Source organism: Penaeus japonicus, unplaced genomic scaffold (assembly GCF_977035675.1).
Source record: "Penaeus japonicus unplaced genomic scaffold, GWHDUDI00000001_assembly GWHDUDI00000022, whole genome shotgun sequence".
In the NCBI taxonomy this organism is placed as follows: Eukaryota; Metazoa; Arthropoda; class Malacostraca; order Decapoda; family Penaeidae; genus Penaeus; species Penaeus japonicus.
In genome coordinates, this window is record NW_028234424.1 from 23,930,673 (window position 1) to 23,948,018 (window position 17,346).

At 41.2% G+C, this 17,346-nt stretch overlaps 2 protein-coding genes and 1 pseudogene across 4 annotated transcripts in view; all 3 read right to left on the bottom strand.

Moving 5' to 3' along the window:
- Positions 1-355: 355 nt before the first annotated feature.
- Positions 356-2,444, bottom strand: LOC147469354 (uncharacterized). The gene is made up of 2 exons (XM_086549598.1): positions 2,077-2,444; positions 356-1,946 (listed from the first exon to the last, which is right to left on the bottom strand). The coding sequence occupies exons 1-2, from the start codon at positions 2,185-2,187 to the stop codon at positions 576-578; spliced, it is 1,482 nt and encodes a 493-aa protein (XP_086405724.1). The 5' UTR covers positions 2,188-2,444; the 3' UTR covers positions 356-575.
- A 1,231-nt stretch (positions 2,445-3,675) lies between these two features.
- On the bottom strand, positions 3,676-6,476 carry LOC147469355 (uncharacterized; annotated as a pseudogene). Its single transcript, XR_015192081.1, has 2 exons — positions 5,380-6,476; positions 3,676-5,063 (listed from the first exon to the last, which is right to left on the bottom strand). The product of XR_015192081.1 is annotated as an uncharacterized LOC147469355 (transcript).
- Positions 6,477-11,118: 4,642 nt separating this feature from the next.
- The window catches only part of LOC122263495 (uncharacterized), an 18,030-nt gene continuing 11,802 nt past the window's right edge, over positions 11,119-17,346 (bottom strand). The window contains exons 3-6 of one of the 2 annotated variants that reach the window (XM_043031933.2): positions 15,576-15,739; positions 14,075-14,284; positions 13,714-13,886; positions 11,119-12,172 (exon numbers count right to left, since the gene is read on the bottom strand). In XM_043031933.2, coding sequence (XP_042887867.1) covers positions 11,668-12,172; positions 13,714-13,886; positions 14,075-14,284; positions 15,576-15,739 — 1,052 coding nt within the window. In that variant the 3' untranslated portion in view covers positions 11,119-11,667. Of the gene's footprint in view, positions 12,173-13,713; positions 13,887-14,074; positions 14,297-15,575; positions 15,740-17,346 lie in introns of both variants that reach the window. The other variant, XM_043031931.2, reaches the window with a different exon arrangement.

Sequence of the window (17,346 nt, forward strand, 5' to 3'; positions counted from 1 at the left end):
AACTCGTTATTTGATTTGCTACAATTTTCTCAAGAACTTTAGATAGTACAGGGAGTATTGTGATAGGGCGGTAATTATTCACGTCGTCTATATCTCCCGATTTGAAAATTGGTGTTACTAATCCATGTTTCCAAAGCGATGGAAAATACCAGTGACCAGGGAAGTGTTAATTATGACCGCCAGATAATGTGCGGTTGCTGGTAGACTATCCTTAATAAAGCGTAAAGCAATGCCGTCTGCTCCTACAGCATTTGTTTCGCGATGTTTTATTACTAGGCTTGTGACAATATGCTCTAACGATTATGCCACTTATGCATATATGTTTTGGCAAGGTTTTATTTAATTAAAATAAATATTGAGTATAGTTTTAATTTTATGTTACCCTTTTCAAAATATAATCTGTTTAACATAAATAAATTTTCATTTTTAACACTTAGTAAGAATTGAATATGGCATTGGGAATATAACAATTAACAATTATATAACAATTAACAATTAACAACTAACAAAAAACAAATAACTAAATTTCTAGTACATCAGGATTGCATTTGATGACTACATTATACTTTAAGTTTTCAAAGTTGAAACATCTCCTGTTTGCAGCTAACAGTTGTATACACCGAGAACACTCTCTCAACATCGCACGACACGACTGGTGCATACAAGAATGCTGTCAAATTAGGAGGAGACAGTTGCTTCACGTATTCGTCTTTCTCAACGTTATTCCCTTTATCAGACAATAATTGAATTATGATTTTCAGACTAGAGTATCCTTTGTTCTTAGTTAATACACTGTTAAATTTATCCGCATATGTTTTCTCATATAATGCATTTAAGTTTACCTTGACATCTTCAACTATTTGCAGTGCATTAGAAAGTGCTAATCCTCTCTTCTCTAGTTTTCCAATTGCAGTTGATATTATGGTAAAGTTGTTCGATACAAAGTGAACATCTACAGACAATTGAAAGTCATTTAAGAGCCCTTGGCATTCAGATATTGCCTTCGATTCTGATTCATCTAATTCAGACACAGCTTTACTGAATATCTCTAAATTAGTAGCATAGAACTTTACAGCATCCAACCAGGTTCCCCAACGAGTGACAACAGGAGACGGAGGAAGGGCCAAATCACCAGTTATTTCCTTGAAAGTCTGTATTCTTTTAGGAGCCTTTAGAAAGATGTTTTTCCCTGTTGAAACAAGGCGGTCAACCATTGGGTACTTACTACGAACGGTTTCAGCCACTCTATGCGACCCATGTGCCAAGCATGTAACATGTAACATATTCGGGAAAAGAATTTGGAGACCAGACATGGACTTACACATGTAGGAAGCGGCATCTGTAGTAACTAAAAGGATGTTTTCATAAAGTGTATTCTGAGGCCATAGTAACTTTAGAGAGTCAGTGAAAAATGCTGCAATAGTTGAATGATTCACCTTATCCAATTTGGCCACATTTACCAGATAAGTTTTCTCACGCTCCTCCTTAACTCCCATTATACCAAAAACGAAACATGCTACAAATCTTTGCTCAACATCTGTTGTTTCATCAATAGATACCCAGATTTTCTGACCTGCAGCCTTTTCCTGTAACATTTTCATCTTTGACCAATAGAGTTTCTCACCATAATATTTCCTGAGCGTTGTTTGGTTGGGAACTTCAAAACCAGTATTTTTCTTCAAGAAGCTTTTATAGGTGTCATTGGATAATTTGTTTAGCGGTATGTCAGCAGCATTCATCGCGTGACACAGATCTTCGTGAAATTTCTTGGCACTTGAGGTTAACTTATCGTTATCAGGAATTTCAGGAGTCAAATAATTTTGCTGAGAGTTCTGCGAAGTACCTTCAATTCCATCAATTATACCTCCTTGAGCCTCCCCCTTGTTCTTTTTATGGTTCTTGGTTTCAATGTGTTGCTTGACAGAAAATAACTTCTTAGAGGATATCTGGAAAAAATACATTCGAGAAATATTAAAAACAGTTCAATATGTAGGTACATATGTTACGTAAAATAATCCATCAAATTAATAATTAATATAGATATATGAATGAGATGAACATTTGCATTAAAATTACCTTAACATTGCAGTATTTGCATTTCACATCTTCTCCATTAAGTTCCAAATCAGCAAAATCGTCAGCGATCCGTTTAGAGCGTTGAAGGGGAGTAACTCTAATCTTAGGCATTTAGGTGTAAATAAGCACTAGGGAAATGGTTAAAACAACTTATCACTTTAATAATTAAAGATGATATATAACCATTCAGAATAACAAAAATAACCACAAAGAAAAATAAATACGAAACAAACAAACAAGCGTAAACTTCCCACTGGATCGGCCGTAAGTCAACTGACAGTTCAGGTACACAACAGTTGTCAGCAACATACGCACGAACCAGTGAGTCTCCGAACCAAACCCTTCGAAGTAGAGGAACTCAAATCCGTGCCAACTAAAATAAACCCTTCACCATTCACAGTGATATGTCATACGAATAAAGCATATGCCCAATCAACCGGACATATGCCCTATCAACAGGGCATATTCTCCTTAAAATAAAAGCATGTTGCATATATGCAATATGCATTTAAAAATAAATGCATGCAGCATACGTGCTTCATGCATTTCATGCCGTGTCACAAGCCTATTTATTACTAGGATAATAGTCTCCACATCAACTGGTTGTGCTCTGAAAATATTAAATGTAGGCATAGCCTGACCTATATTTTGTTGTATTGTTGACGCATTTGTTTGTTCATAAGTTATTTTTCCTATTTTTGAAAAAAGTCGTTAAAATGCTCTGTGATTTGTGTAGAAATTGTATGATTTTCAGTGTGGTGTTTGTTGTTAGTTACTATTGATTTAATTATTTTCCATGTTTTATCCGAATTGTTTTTATATTCTATAAATCTATTTCTGAAATAATTTGTTTTTGCACTTTGTATTAACTGTTTAACATTTTTCTTTTTTACTTTATAATCTGCCTTAAGGGCAGATTATATTTTTGAGACTATGGTGGGCATTATTTCTGTCTTTAATAGCCCTCTCGATGTTGTCATCTATCCATGGAGCAGGGGGACGTCGAACGGTTCGCGTTACATGAGGTGCCAACGCGTCAATACTGCTTTTAATCACTTCCGTAAGGATAGTTACCTGCTTGTCTACATCATCTGTTAATAAGATATTTAAGAGCGTCGTCTCTTTAGATCTGATGAGCTCGATGAATGATTGAAGGTTATAATTAGGGTTGTGACAAAAAATTATTTGAAATAATTTTATAAGCTTAAGCTTTAAGCTCATAAAATAATCTTTTTAAGCGTATAAAAAATATTTTTCTCACAAAATATTCTTTTTAAGCTTAATTTATTTTAGTGAAATGCGTGAAGATTTTCATGTTATAAACAATAATTAATGGATATTTCGGATCAATATTAAAATGAGGATAAGAAATACTATTTGAAACTTGAAAATTGTATTCTAACAAACAAACAAACAAATTGTATTACAACAACAAATTATATTCCAATAAATCTAAAAATATTTTTCCTTAACAAAATCCTTTATTACATAAAACAAAATCAAATAAACAAAATAACAACAAATTGATAGTACCGAGTGATATATTTCTATCTATTTAATATTTATATTTAAATACTATTAACAGAACACAATTCAGAATTAAAAATTATTGCATTTGATTATCATTGTCTGTTTCAGATTGTCAAAGAGAATCTGCGCCTATTGTCTGCTAGCACAGTTTTATACGCTGAAAATACTCGTTCGGCATCACATGACACGAGTGGTGCGTAACGGAATGCAGATATATCTGAACTAGATAACTGCTTCACGTATTCGCTTTCAACTTCTTTCAATTTTCCAGATAGAAGAGAATTTATTTCCTTCATGACTAAGAAACCCTTATTCTTTTTCATGACCGCCTGCAACTTTTGATAGTACTGTTGGTCGTACATTTTCTTAAGCTTTATTTCAACTTGTTCAATAAGATTGATAGCGGTTTTAAGATCTAAACCACGAGTCTCAAGCTTCTCAATCGTCGATGGAATAATAGAAAAGTTGGATGATATGAAAGATAGGCTATACTTCAATTCAACATTGTTTACCAGCTCCTGAGACTCGGCAATGCAGTGAGCATCATTCGCATTAAATGAAAGCACAACCTCGCTAACCTTTTCTAAATGAGTTGAATGATACACAGCCGCTTGTAGCCATGTCCCCCACCTTGTTATTACAGGTAAGGGAGGTAAAGGAACTCCAGGGTATGAATCTCTAAATTTCTGAACTCTTAGGGGTGCTTTAACAAACACAGTTTTAGCTGCACTAATGTGCCGATTGACCTCTGAGTAATTGTGCCGAATCAATTCAGCAACCCTGTGTAATCCATGAGCTATGCATGTAATGTGCATCATCTTGGGGTATAATACATTTAATCCTCGCATTGCTTTCAACATATACGGAGCAGCGTCAGTCGTCACAACTAGAATATTATGGTACAAAATTTGGTCAGGCCAAAGTTGTAGGAGAGATTCATTGAAGAACGCTGCTATAGTTGAATGATTCACAGAGTCCAGCAAAGCCATATTTCCGAGATAGCATTTATCTCGTTCATCCTCTTCTCCGAGAATTCCAAACACAAAACAAGCGACAAATCGCTGCTCCACATCAGTAGTCTCATCTATCGACACCCATAATTTCTTGCCAGCGACTTTTTTCCTAAGTTGACTTATCTTACTCTTGTACACATTTTGTACATGGTATTTTCTAAGAGTACTTTGATCAGGCATATCTTTTCCAGAAATTTCCTCCAAAAAATTCCGAAATTCAACTGAGCTGAGTTTATTTAGAGGGATGTCAGCAGACAACAGTGCACGACAAAGTTTCTCATTGAATTGTTTTTGTGGTGAAGTTCCCATCTCCCGTTCAATTCCAATATCCTCTCTATCACCATCATTCATGTTGGGTATTTCCTCATTCATATTTCGCATGTTGTTCCGGTGTTTCTTGGTTTTGGAATGTTGCACGAAATCAGACTTTTTCAACCTTTCCATCTGAAAAAAAGGAATTTCACGATGTAGCTCACATAATTCAGACTCTAGTACAAATTGCAACAATGACTACCGACGAAAAAATATTTTCCAACAACGGTTTCATTACTTGATAATGATAAGACTCAATTTTAAGTGGCTAACGAATATTTCAACATTTTCTAATATTAATATATTCAGATGAATAGCAGTTCATTCTAATATAACAAACTAATAACGTCGCATTCAGTGAGTGTTATACCGTCATTGAGTGTCCGATTCTGTCTTGCCTCTGAAAACTAGATTAAGAAAATACTTGACGTATATACCATTTTCTCACCTTCACATGACAAAACTTGCACTCTATCACTCCATCAACATCCTCAAAGTCTTTGAACTCATCGAGTAATTTTCTTTTGAGCTTGTGTGCCTGAATTTTTGGCATCTTTGCAAGCTGAAATGTTGAGAAAGTAGTAAAGTTTATAATTTAGAAGTAAATATTACATCTATGGAACTATGAAAATGCTACTAACTTACCTTTAAGTAACCGACGGAAATACTTAAGAATCTACTATCTAGTAACTGATATGCCAATTCTATCGTTTGCAAGGAATTGTAGAGCTGAAAGAGCGATGTGTTGATGGAAGAAAGTAGTTGTGGTTTCAATCACTTTAGTTCACTACACGTATATACAGAATGATATATGAATGAAATTACAATAATAATAATACATTACTAGGGCTGTGACATTATGCTTTTACAGAAATGCTTTTTATGCTTTTTAAAAAATGCTTTTTATGCTTTAAAATATGCTTTTTATGCTTTAAAATATGCTTTTTCTGAAATAACTGCAACAAACTCTCATATCATTATGAAACTTTGCCACAGGGTATTTCACACCCTCCCGTAATATCCCAATGTGTTGTGAATCATCAACAGTACATAATAATGCCACTTCTCCCTATAAAAAGGAGAAAGTTAAACGTCTCTCCCAAAGAAACGAACATAAATTGGTGACATAATACCTGTGACGTAATCAAGCTCCAACCACATAGTTCATCCCCTTGTTCGTACCCTCCTCCTCTTCCTACCCCCTCTCCATATTTCCCTCCCTTCCTCCCCCTCCTCGTTTATCTTCCCTCTTCCCTCGTTTTATCATGCAGTTTTAAGGCGTAAATAAAATAGTGTAGTAGTGGTATTCTATATTTCTATTATAGCCGCATCTTTGAATGATTTTGTGAACAAAACACACTGAATTTACTCATCTGGCGTATAAAAGCATAGATTTTTAGTAAAAAGAATAGAGTTTACATAAAAAACATATTTTTTTTATAAAAAGCATATTCTTTTAAAATGGCCTATGAAAAGCATATTCTTTAAAATGAAATATGCTAAAAGAATATGCTTTATGCCAAAAGCATAATGTCACAGCCCTATACATTACAGACAAATAAAAGATTTAAAATATTATAGACAAAAAGGTAATTGTTTGAATGAAATTTATAATTGTTAAAGCACAAACAATCAATAAACATATTTTTTCCAATAAATAAATTTTAACATAATAGCGAAGTCAAATAAACAGGACATTAGAACATTAGAATCCATTTTTATCCATAAAATGAAACCCAAACTTAACAGTCTTACCTGTTGATCTTGCAGTTCTGTCGTGAATACTGTTCACTTACAGGGCTGCAGGGTCAACATATCACCTCATTTTCTCGTCTCAAAATGTTTTTATTTTTTATTCTTCTCTGGTCAACGTAGTTTTTTTTCTCTCTCTCTCATATTGGAAAATAATTCTTTATTAATTGTTTGTGCTTTAACAATTATAAATTCCATTCAAACAATTACCTTTTTGTCTATAATATTGGAAATCTTTGATATGAATAAAGTTTAACTCTGTAAACAAAATTAGAACATTAAAGATGCACTGACTGAACATTATTTAAAAAGAATATTCTTGGATTAAGTTTTTAATAAAAAGCTTATTTTTCTAAGCTTTTATGTTAAAAAAGCTTAAATATTTTAATTCTAAGCTTATAAGCTAATGTCACAACCCTAGAACTTATAATGCTTAAAGTCACGAAATGTTTTTGTTATCGGTGGTCGCTTTGGCTTCTTTATATTTAATGCGAGTGTGAGAAGTTCATGGTCAGCAATATGACACGGGATGACATCCGTATGATGGATAATGTCTGACCTGTTAGTTATTATTACATCTAATAAGGATGAGGTGTTTTCTGTAATACGTGTAGGTTTATCTATAATTTGTTGTAATTTATTTTTCTTTATTATCTTAGCTAATTTAGCATTAGATTTAGTCAACTCATCATTTAAATCACCTAATATAAAGAGTGGTTTATTTTTCAGTGACATTTCTCTAGATACTTGTTCTATGTATTCAAAAGATTCTGAAATTACACGGGGATGCCTATAGACAATGCCAATGATAATGGAAGGAAACATGTTACTCTGTACGGTAACCCAGACATCTTCTACGGCAGTATTATCAACTGCTGTAGGAGACATCATTGATTTCAGGTTATCCCGTACATACATACATACTCCTCCTCCACGCCCTGCATCGCATCTATAGATATTGAAATTTGGAACGGTTATGAAATTACTAACCATTTCCTGGTGGAGCCATATTTCACTGATGCACAGAATGTCAATGTTTCTCTTCTCAATTAGCATTTTGATTTCGTCAAAGTGCCCGAGGAGAGATTGTGCGTTTATGTGTTCTATTTTTATGACATCGTGCGATCTAGTCACAGGCACTGCTGACGGCGATGCCTGGTCAAACGTTATGATCGCTCTTGTACTTGTTTTTGTTTAAGAGTACTTTCACATTTGCGGGGAAAGCGCAAATTATCGGGCTTTATGTCCTTTCCCCGTACTGACACTGTAAAACTGGTGTAGTCATCATGGATCATCTTGGTCCAGTGTGCTTTTACACTTGTGATGTTTTCGAATTGCTCACAGAGGTGATTTTCAATGTCCTCTTCATTTGTGTCTGGATGACAGCTGGTGATATAGAGCTACACTGTCAGGTCGGTCAGCTCCTTTTAGCGGCTTTGGATTTTGTTGTCCTCTTGCTTTCCTTTTATTGTTCCTTGATATGACTCTGACATAACCTTCATCGTCATCGTCGTCTTGGATGGATTGTACTTGTTTGGATGTTTCTTGATTGACTCTTATCCCCCCCCCCCTGCTGGAGGGGGGGGGGAAAGCTCCTTCCACCTGCTGCTGAGCTGTTTCCTCCCAGTGGCGGTTGGGATCGAGTTGCTCTTGCTGGTTCTTCTTTTGTTTCTTTTTGGAGCTTCGTTTAGGGGATACCTGTGTAGAAGCTTCATGCATAATTAATTGGCACAACCCAATTAATTTATAAATTTGATAAATTTGATTAATTTAAATTTAATATTCCTGGTCTTCTTTTGCATAACTGTTTTCGGTCTGACGGAGAGAGAGTTCGTGGCTCAATCATGCTCCGGGGAGGCGGGTATGTCTCTTGTGGGGGTGGGGACGGGGATCTGCAGGCTGGGAGCGTCGATGGTGGGGAGCGTCGATGGTGGGGAGCGTCGATGGCTCAGCAGAGTTGGGGGCCGGCGAGTCTGCAAGGGCACGAGGCGGCTGGCTGACCGTAGGGAGGATAGCGGGAGAGGAGGGGTGCTAGTTAATGGTTCGGGCAGGGAAAGAGAGGAGGGTATTGGGTGGGAAAGATTGCTGGTCGTGGGTACGGGCTTGAAGGGTGTGGAGCAGTTGTTTGTTTCTGTTCTCGGGGTGGAGGTAGAGGGAGGAGATGCAAACGGAAACGTTTCGTATGCATTCTGCTCATGGGTGGGAAATGGGGGGTTGGGGGGGATCGGGTCTTGACATACCGCTCCTTGCCCTATGATTCTATTTAAAGCCGCCCGCTGTTCGGAAAACATTGCGATCAGCAGGTCGATCTTGTTTTCTATCAGATTTTGATCTGTGTACGAGGGTCAATTGTAGGTTTGTGTTCCCTGATCTGTACACTTTTTTTGGAAAAAAAAAAGTTGAAATACCTGGTTTCTTTGGTGGCGACTAGTCTAGTCCATTGTTGTTGTTACGAACACAATGTTTGGATTTTCAATACACTGATCAAGCATAGTGTGCACGGTAATGTTTGTCATTCGTTTAGTGTCCCGTGTCGTATTTCTGGGTTTTCTAGAGTCTGATAGGTTGATGACAATGCCGTGGGGTTCTTCGATTTCAGTCGGTCTGTAGTATTTTCTAATTTGATCACTGAGTACAGTCCTTGGCCAAGGCCTTTTTGTTGCAATGAAGCACAGAATTGTATTAATCACTATTGTAACACTGCCAAACTGATATTGCTTTCCTGTTTTCTGAATGGCTGTTTGCACTATTGTTACTTCTGGTGATGCTGCTGAAAATATACCCCTCACCCTGGGCCTGGGGGCAACATTGACCCTGGCTGCCATGGGGGTGCCCATTCTCGTGGGCGGGAAGGCAGCTCTGACCCATGCTGCCAGGGGGCCCATGTCCTAGGGCTGAGGTCCAGGTACCCTAGGAGGGGGGCACATTACCCTGGGCCAGGGGTTCCCTTTCACCCTGGGGAAGAGGGCTCGGGCTAGCTGCCCGAGGAAGTACCAGAGAAGCCCCCTCAAACCCTGGGGGAGGGCTCAGATTACCCTCTGACACTGCGGGACCATGAGAAGGCATGATTTGCCGAGTTGCGGGGCTGCGGCGGAGAGGAGGTAAAAACACGTCCGATCGGCGATCACCACGTCAGCTAGACTCAGAGTATTGGTAACATACTGTGCAATTATATTGCCAACACATATATTGAGGCACATTTGATTTATGCCACGTCCACACGGTCGAGCTGTGCCTGGCAGGGCAAAGTCTGCAGACTATGCCCGCGTAGGTGTCCACACAGCTGTCTGTGGTGGTTGGAGGGCAGTCGGACGCCAGCAGTTGTTTTGAGCGAGTGGTTCATTGCGGTACGATCACCTTGGTTCACGCCATAGTTCGAAAGAAGATAGCACTATTCTTGTCGTGACCAATATGCACTAGTACTCGGTGTGGACATGGTGTACTAATAACGTGGTAGTCAGTGAATCTGCCTGCACCTTACCTCGTGCGTTTGGCAGTGACGGAAGACCTCTATCCACTGCCCTCCGTTGGCGCCGGGAGCGGACAGTTTGATGGTTTGCCCGCAGAAACTGCTCGTACAAGGGCAAAGCCTTCGTGCCCGACGGGCACTGCTCGACCGTGTGGACGTGGCTTAAGCGGGCATAGTCTGCAGACTTTGCCCTGCCAGGCACAGCTCGACCGTGTGGACGTGGCTTTACCATCATTCGAACAAGTTACTGGGCAATTGAACATGTGCTTACTTTCACATATACTAGTTATTCCACCAGCATTTGAAACATTGGAAACTTCTATATTTAATCTTTTTATTTTTTGTTATGTTCGACTGCTAAAATAACGCGCAATGGTATAGAACACCTAATTAACTGAACATACACCGATTCAAGGGAATAGGACAGAGTCACACGTTTGGCAACACTGTCCAGGGTATTGTAGCAACAGAGAACCAACGACACCTTTTCAGTCCATAGACATCTTTGAGGCTGTGGAAACGGCTGTTAGAGAACCTTCAATGTTAAAAGCGGGAACAAAACTTTGCTGAGTTTTTATTTCTGATGTCACATCGAACAAGTTCGTCCGTCTAGACATTTAAAAAAATATATGGTTGACGGAGGATATTCTATGCAATGTTATGGTGGAAGTACGGGCATCCAAAGTGCACACATCTCAACTTGGTTGAACATTGCTCGGCTGCCTCCTCCCTCGCTAGGCAGTAATGTTCATACAGGAGACTACGTTTTCGCAAATCGGCTGATTGGTTGTTGTTTTTTGTCCCACCAGCAGATATTCCAAGGAATTAATTTCATTATAAAAATTGTTATCGAGTTTTATCTGATGCATCAGTCGCAACTATAGGGACGGACATGCTTATAGTGCAAACATAAAATCTCTAGATCTCTCGTGAATTGGTGGAATGCTTTGGTAGTCATAGAAAACACGATTAAAAATCATTTATTATTTAAAAAATTATTACATGTCAATCTAAAAAAAATCATCAATGTTATTACATCTAGGTAATTACACACAGCAATCACAGCCCGTACGTTTTGGCACTGACATCTAATTCAGACTGTAGCATGAGAATTTTATAAGAAATACTTATCCAAGATTTAATAATACCGACTCAGTTCAGACTGCATAACACAATGCATATCTTTCAATATCAAACTCCATGATAAACGTAAGTGCTACATTTCATGTTCAATAGCGAAAAATCATTATCCATGTAATACATCTTACATGCGATACACTACACTCAATACTTCATCCCTAAGGCAAAGGCTGCATATTATCACTGCAATAGTTAAATATGTAATACAATATACAAAATGTGCAAACTGTGATCACAATGATTCATTCCACATTATTATCCTTCCCTAAATATAATTTACCCCTTTAAATTATTGTCCAAATTACACCATTAGGTAAAGCTACCAGGATTAAACAATCACAAAAGTCACGGAGCATAGCGAAATAGAGGACGCCCCTAAAACTTGTGTTCTACGGGAAAGTATTTCGTTGAAGTGGCAGGGCTGTCCTGAGCTTCAGGCTCCTCTACGATCTTGCAATATGGTGACATTTGTTCGCCCGAGGCTAAAACCTTGCAAAGTGTGGAAGCACTAAGCTCTTCCAAACTCCTATTGGTGCTGAAGCCATCCCTAAGAATACTTAAAGCAGAAGCTTGCTGCAGCCCGCCGTTGCATGTTGCCGTTTCCGATGCGTTGATCTCGCACCCGTCCTCGACTTCTCTTTCGCCGTAGTTCAACAAACGATCAGGGTCTTCGGACGCGCTGAGAAGGGAGTCCATGGAGCTGGTGCGATGGCTGCTCTGGGGTCTGGACACGCCTACACTGACAAGGTTAACGGGTGTGACCTGTACAGAATGGCAAAGGCTTGAAACGGACATCTGTCGGGAGCTTTGCCGGGAGAGCTCCACCAAGACCAAGTCCTGGTGTGTTATGCGCCAGCGTCTCCACGCGCGTATATGATACCTGAGAAATAGAAGAGGGAAGGCATCGTAAGATACATTAAAGACGAGGGACGAGGAGACGTGGGGACGAGGATGACAAGGGATAGAACAGACTGGAAAATTATATAAAAAGCAAGACGAAGGAAGCAAAAAAATAGAAATGACAGAGCAGAAGAAATCAATTCAATTAAAAATAAGGGAGTTTTAAGTCAGATGAGCTGATTCACTGAAGTAAAATGCCAAGGAGAAAAGAAAGAGGACGAAGGACGGAGGAGGAGAGGGGAGAGGGGAGGGGAGAGGGGAGAGGAGAGGGGAGAGGAGAGGGGAGAGGAGAGGGGAGAGGGGAGGGGAGAGGAGAGGGGAGAGGGGAGAGGGCGGAGGACGGAGGAGAGGGAAGAGGACGGAGGACGGAGGAGAGGGAAGAGGACGGAGGACGGAGGAGAGGGAAGAGGACGGAGGACGGAGGAGAGGGAAGAGGACGGAGGACGGAGGAGAGGGAAGAGGACGGAGGATGAAGGAGGGGAGAAGAGGAAGGAGGATGAAGGAGGGGAGAAGAGGAAGGAGGAGAAGAGGAAGGAGAAGAAGAGGAACAGGAGAAGAGGAAGGAGGAAAGGAGGGGAGAAGAGGAGAAGTGAAAGAGGGGAGAAGAGAAAAAGTAAAGGAGGGGAGAAGAGGAGAAGTGAAGGAGGGGAGAAGAGGAAGGGAGGGAGAAGAGGAAGGAGGGAGAGAAGAGGAAGACAGAGGAGAAGGGAAGGAGGGAGAAGAAGAAAGAGGAGAGGGAGGAAAGGAAGGAGGATGAAGGAGGGAGAAGAGGAAGGAGAAGAGGAAGGAGGGGAGAAGAGGAAGGAGGATGAAGGAGGGGAGAAGAGGAAGGAGGATGAAGGAGGGGAGAAGAGGAAGGAGGATGAAGGAGGGGAGAAGAGGAAGGAGGATGAAGGAGGGGAGAAGAGGAAGGAGGATGAAGGAGGGGAGAAGAGGAAGGAGGGGAGAAGAGGAAGGAGGGGAGAAGAGGAAGGGAGGAGAAGAGGAAGGGAGGAGAAGAGGAAGGGAGGAGAAGAGGAAGGGAGGAGAAGAGGAAGGGAGGAGAAGAGGAAGGGAGGAGAAGAGGAAGGGAGGAGAAGAGGAAGGGAGGAGAAGAGGAAGGGAGGAGAAGAGGAAGGAGGGGAGAAGAGGAAGGAGGGGAGAAGAGGAAGGAGGGGAGAAGAGGAAGGAGGATGAAGGAGGGGAGAAGAGGAAGGAGGATGAAGGAGGGGAGAAGAGGAAGGAGGATGAAGGAGGGGAGAAGAGGAAGGAGGATGAAGGAGGATGAAGGAGGGGAGAAGAGGAAGGAGGATGAAGGAGGATGAAGGAGGGGAGAAGAGGAAGGAGGATGAAGGAGGGGAGAAGAGGAGGGGAGAAGAGGAGGGGAGAAGAGGAGGGGAGAAGGGTGGAAAGTGGAAGGAGAAATTAATAAAACAAAATAATATAAAAGGAGACTAAAGATATAAAGAGAAGAAGAAAAACTAAGAAGTGTTTGGAGTGACGACAAAAACGTGAAAAGGTTGGAGGGCGAGAGAAGCCTACCCTATGACAGCGGTCGCCCAGGCGGAGAAGATGCCCAGGAGAAGGACGGCGAGGACGATGAGGCCGAGCGCTTCCCACTCGACCAGCTTCTCCTCCAGGCTCTGCCCCTCGCCCTCCGCCTCCGGTATTCGGGCGAACGCAATTCGGCCGCCGTCGTCCTCATGCTTCCCGCCCTAGAGAGAACGAAAAATTTTGTAATTGGTGATATTAGCTTCTATATTGTATATATGACAACACTCAGATGCATACACGCGTGCACACGCACGCACACACACACACTCAGACGCACACATGTTGCAGATAGTAGCAAATAATTCCTTGTGAATCCTACATCGAAAATCCCTAAAAATCGAAGACTCACTCTCAGCTTTGGAAATTTGATGAACTGAATTTTTGTCTTGTGAGCGATCTTGGGTCTCTTCTTCTTAGGGGCAGATTCGTCGTCCTCAGCACTGGTGTACTGAAGAGCGCCAAAGACACACAGGTAGATGCTGAGGGCGGCGAGGGGCGTGAGGAGGAAGAGGCACAACACGTCCACCAAAACAGCCCTCCAGACGTCGCGGTTATCGCACTGTACCACAAACTGAGACGTTATAGACAAAAAGATGGAGAGTGGATTCTCAGTCGTTCATCTTTTTCATTATTCATACCACGTAAAATAAAAATAGAATATTGATAATCATCCTTTTTTTTTCATCTAACTCCACATGAGTAACTATGAAGACTAAAGTTTATATAATTTTACTGTATGAATTTGATTATAGGTTGTGGGTTTGTATACCATTGCTCCATCTTAACCCATTGCAGACGGAGATAAATTTGCTTGCCCAACCTCCAGGATAGGTTTTATTTTAGAGAGAGACCACTTTAAGCAATTTAATTTGAATCATCCCACTCTCTTTCAGTCATTCGTTGTAAAACTAGAGCGGTTTTTGTGTTTTATTTTTGTGTGTTTTATTGAGTTTAGAGACTTATATGTGCCATATGACAGGCTCTATCAGTGCTGCAGTTGACTAAAATTGTAGTATATTATCCATATTAGCTCATTATTTCCTTTATACTCAATGTGATAGAAGTATTGCTGTTTTATGGGAGGACAAAAGACAACTTATTTTTTCGTATTTTTGTGCTGTCATGAACGAATACGAAACATATATCCCCCTACAATAAAGATAACAAGAAGAGGTAGAGAAGAGGAATGAAACCTGTGCTTGTGACTGTGAGTGCCACAATGAAAGGCATCCACATATTGGCACAGGAGCACATTTTAGACACTGGGTATGGATTGAGTCACCTTCCTCTTCTCGTTCTGCCTGCACATCCTTCATCGGCGGTAGTTTTGAGCAAGGGTTCATCAACTTAGTGTGTGCCATTGCTCTATAGAGACAGTACTTGCTAGAGACCGTGGATGGGTGACATTCAAGGCGCTCTCTCCTGCTGGTGCTAGGAAAAAGTGGTGCCATCTAGGTTTTGGACGTTAAGCTAGCACGGTATTACGGTAATTATAGTAATTATGACTGCAGTAGCCATCATCACTCATTCCTTTTTCATAGCACAATAAAATAGCATAGTATTCCAAAATCCCCGAACGTCATGTACGTCATGACGCCCGTCGTCAGGCCAAAGCTCCTACGTCATGTATGTCATGACACCCGTACGCAGTGGGTTAATGGTTCAGTTCAGTCACCACAAAGTAGCATGTGTTAACTTCTTAGGCTTCGTTTTCATAAGACGGAGCTTGCTTCCATTTATAGATCAGCATATCATAATGGTTTATGCAACTACGGCAATTAAGTTAATTAAAATATTGTATATGCAGTATGCACTCTTTTAAACAGACAAAATGTACATGAGAAACCTACCTTCCACAAGGGCCTGGGTCTACGCACCACTGTGAAGGCATAGTGACATAGCTCACACTCCTCGCAGTTGGACACCGTGAGCCATCGCTCCAGACAGGTCTTATGCACCAGACCCATACTTCCCATGCACCAACAAGGGGATATTAGTGCCTCGCTTCTCTCACCTACAATTAACAAAGGAATAAACAAAGGAATAAATAGTGCTCAAAGACCAGATTCGACCTTTTCATCAAGCACCTCGTGTATAAAAAAAAACAAAAAAAACATGCACTGCCATGATTTAGTTATATCTACTTGACAAGCATATTTTATTAAAGAAAACTGTTAGTCATTAAATTAGATATGCAGTAAATATGCAATCAATACATGGTGGTATTACAGAAATTGGAAGTAAGTATCTTTCGTAGCTCTATGGGGATGTGGGCAAATAGGTCAAGAATTCCTTTCTGACCATGTGACGGTTACAGGCACTGCTGGTTGTTTTTCCTTAAGTGACACAGTCGTAAGTTTTACGACTTCTATGACCACTGAGGCGTAATGAAGTAGAAAATTCACAGAAATTGTTGAATTATCGAAAATGCAAGTACTATTGAATAATTAAGCAAATAACAGTGATGGACAAAATAGAATAATGTTTAAATACATTTACAATTATGTTTGAATAGTTATAATCGGCATTTAGCCTTCGTCCTGGTGGCGAGGGGACTGAAGGGAGTTTACCACAACAAATGAACGCTGACCGTGTTACTGTTACAGAGCAAGCAAGAGAAGAGAATGGGAAAAAAATGCGAGCGAGAGAGAGACAGGAGAGGGAGAGAGGGAGAGAGAGAGAGAGAAGGGAGAGGGAGAGAGGGAGAGAGAGAGAGAGACAGGAGAGGGAGAGAGGGAGAGAGAGAGAGAGACAAGAGAGGGAGAGAGACAGGAGAGGGAGAGAGGGAGAGAGACAGGAGAGGGAGAGAGGGAGAGAGAGAGAGAGACAGGAGAGGGAGAGAGAGAGAGAGACAGGAGAGGGAGAGAGAGAGAGAGAGACAGGAGAGAGAGAGACAGGAGAGGGAGAGAGAGAGACAGGAGAGGGAGAGAGAGAGACAGGAGAGGGAGAGAGAGAGACAGGAGAGGGAGAGAGAGAGAGAGACAGGAGAGGGAGAGAGGGAGAGAGAGAGAGAGACAGGAGAGGGAGAGAGGGAGAGAGAGAGAGACAGGAGGAGGGAGAGAGGGAGAGGGGAGTGAGAGGGAGAGAGAGGAAGGAGAGAGGGAGAGGGAGAGAGAGACAGGAGAGGGAGAGGGAGAGAGAGACAGGAGAGGGAGAGGGAGAGAGAGACAGGAGAGGGAGAGGGAGAGAGAGACAGGAGAGGGAGAGGGAGAGAGAGACAGGAGAGGGAGAGGGAGAGAGAGAGAGAGGGGAGAGTGAGCAGAGAGGGAGAGAGGGAGAAGGAGAGAGGGGAGAGAGAGAAGAAAGGGAGAGAGAGAGAGAGAGAAAGAGGAGAAAGGAGAGAGAGAGAGAGAGAGACAGGAGAGGGAGAGAGAGAGAGAGACAGGAGAGGGAGAGAGAGAGAGAGACAGGAGAGGGAGAGAGAGAGAGAGACAGGAGAGGGAGAGAGAGAGAGAGAGAGAGAGAGAGGAGAGGGAGAGAGAGAGAGAGAGAGAGGGAGAGAGAGAGGAGAGGGAGAGGGAGAAGAGAGGGAGAGAGAGGAGAGGGAGAAGGAGGGGAGAGAGAGAGGGAGAGAGAGAGAGAGAGAGGAAGGGAGAGAGAGGAGAGAGAGAGGAGAGAGAA

Bases quoted from the DNA above. Each gene is read 5' to 3' on its own strand.
- LOC147469354 (XM_086549598.1), bottom strand. From the start codon at position 2,187: ATGCCTAAGATTAGAGTTACTCCCCTTCAACGCTCTAAACGGATCGCT. The intron at 1,947-2,076 runs GTAATTTTAATG...TATTTTTTCCAG, and splicing joins GCAAATACTGCAATGTTAAG to ATATCCTCTAAGAAGTTATT.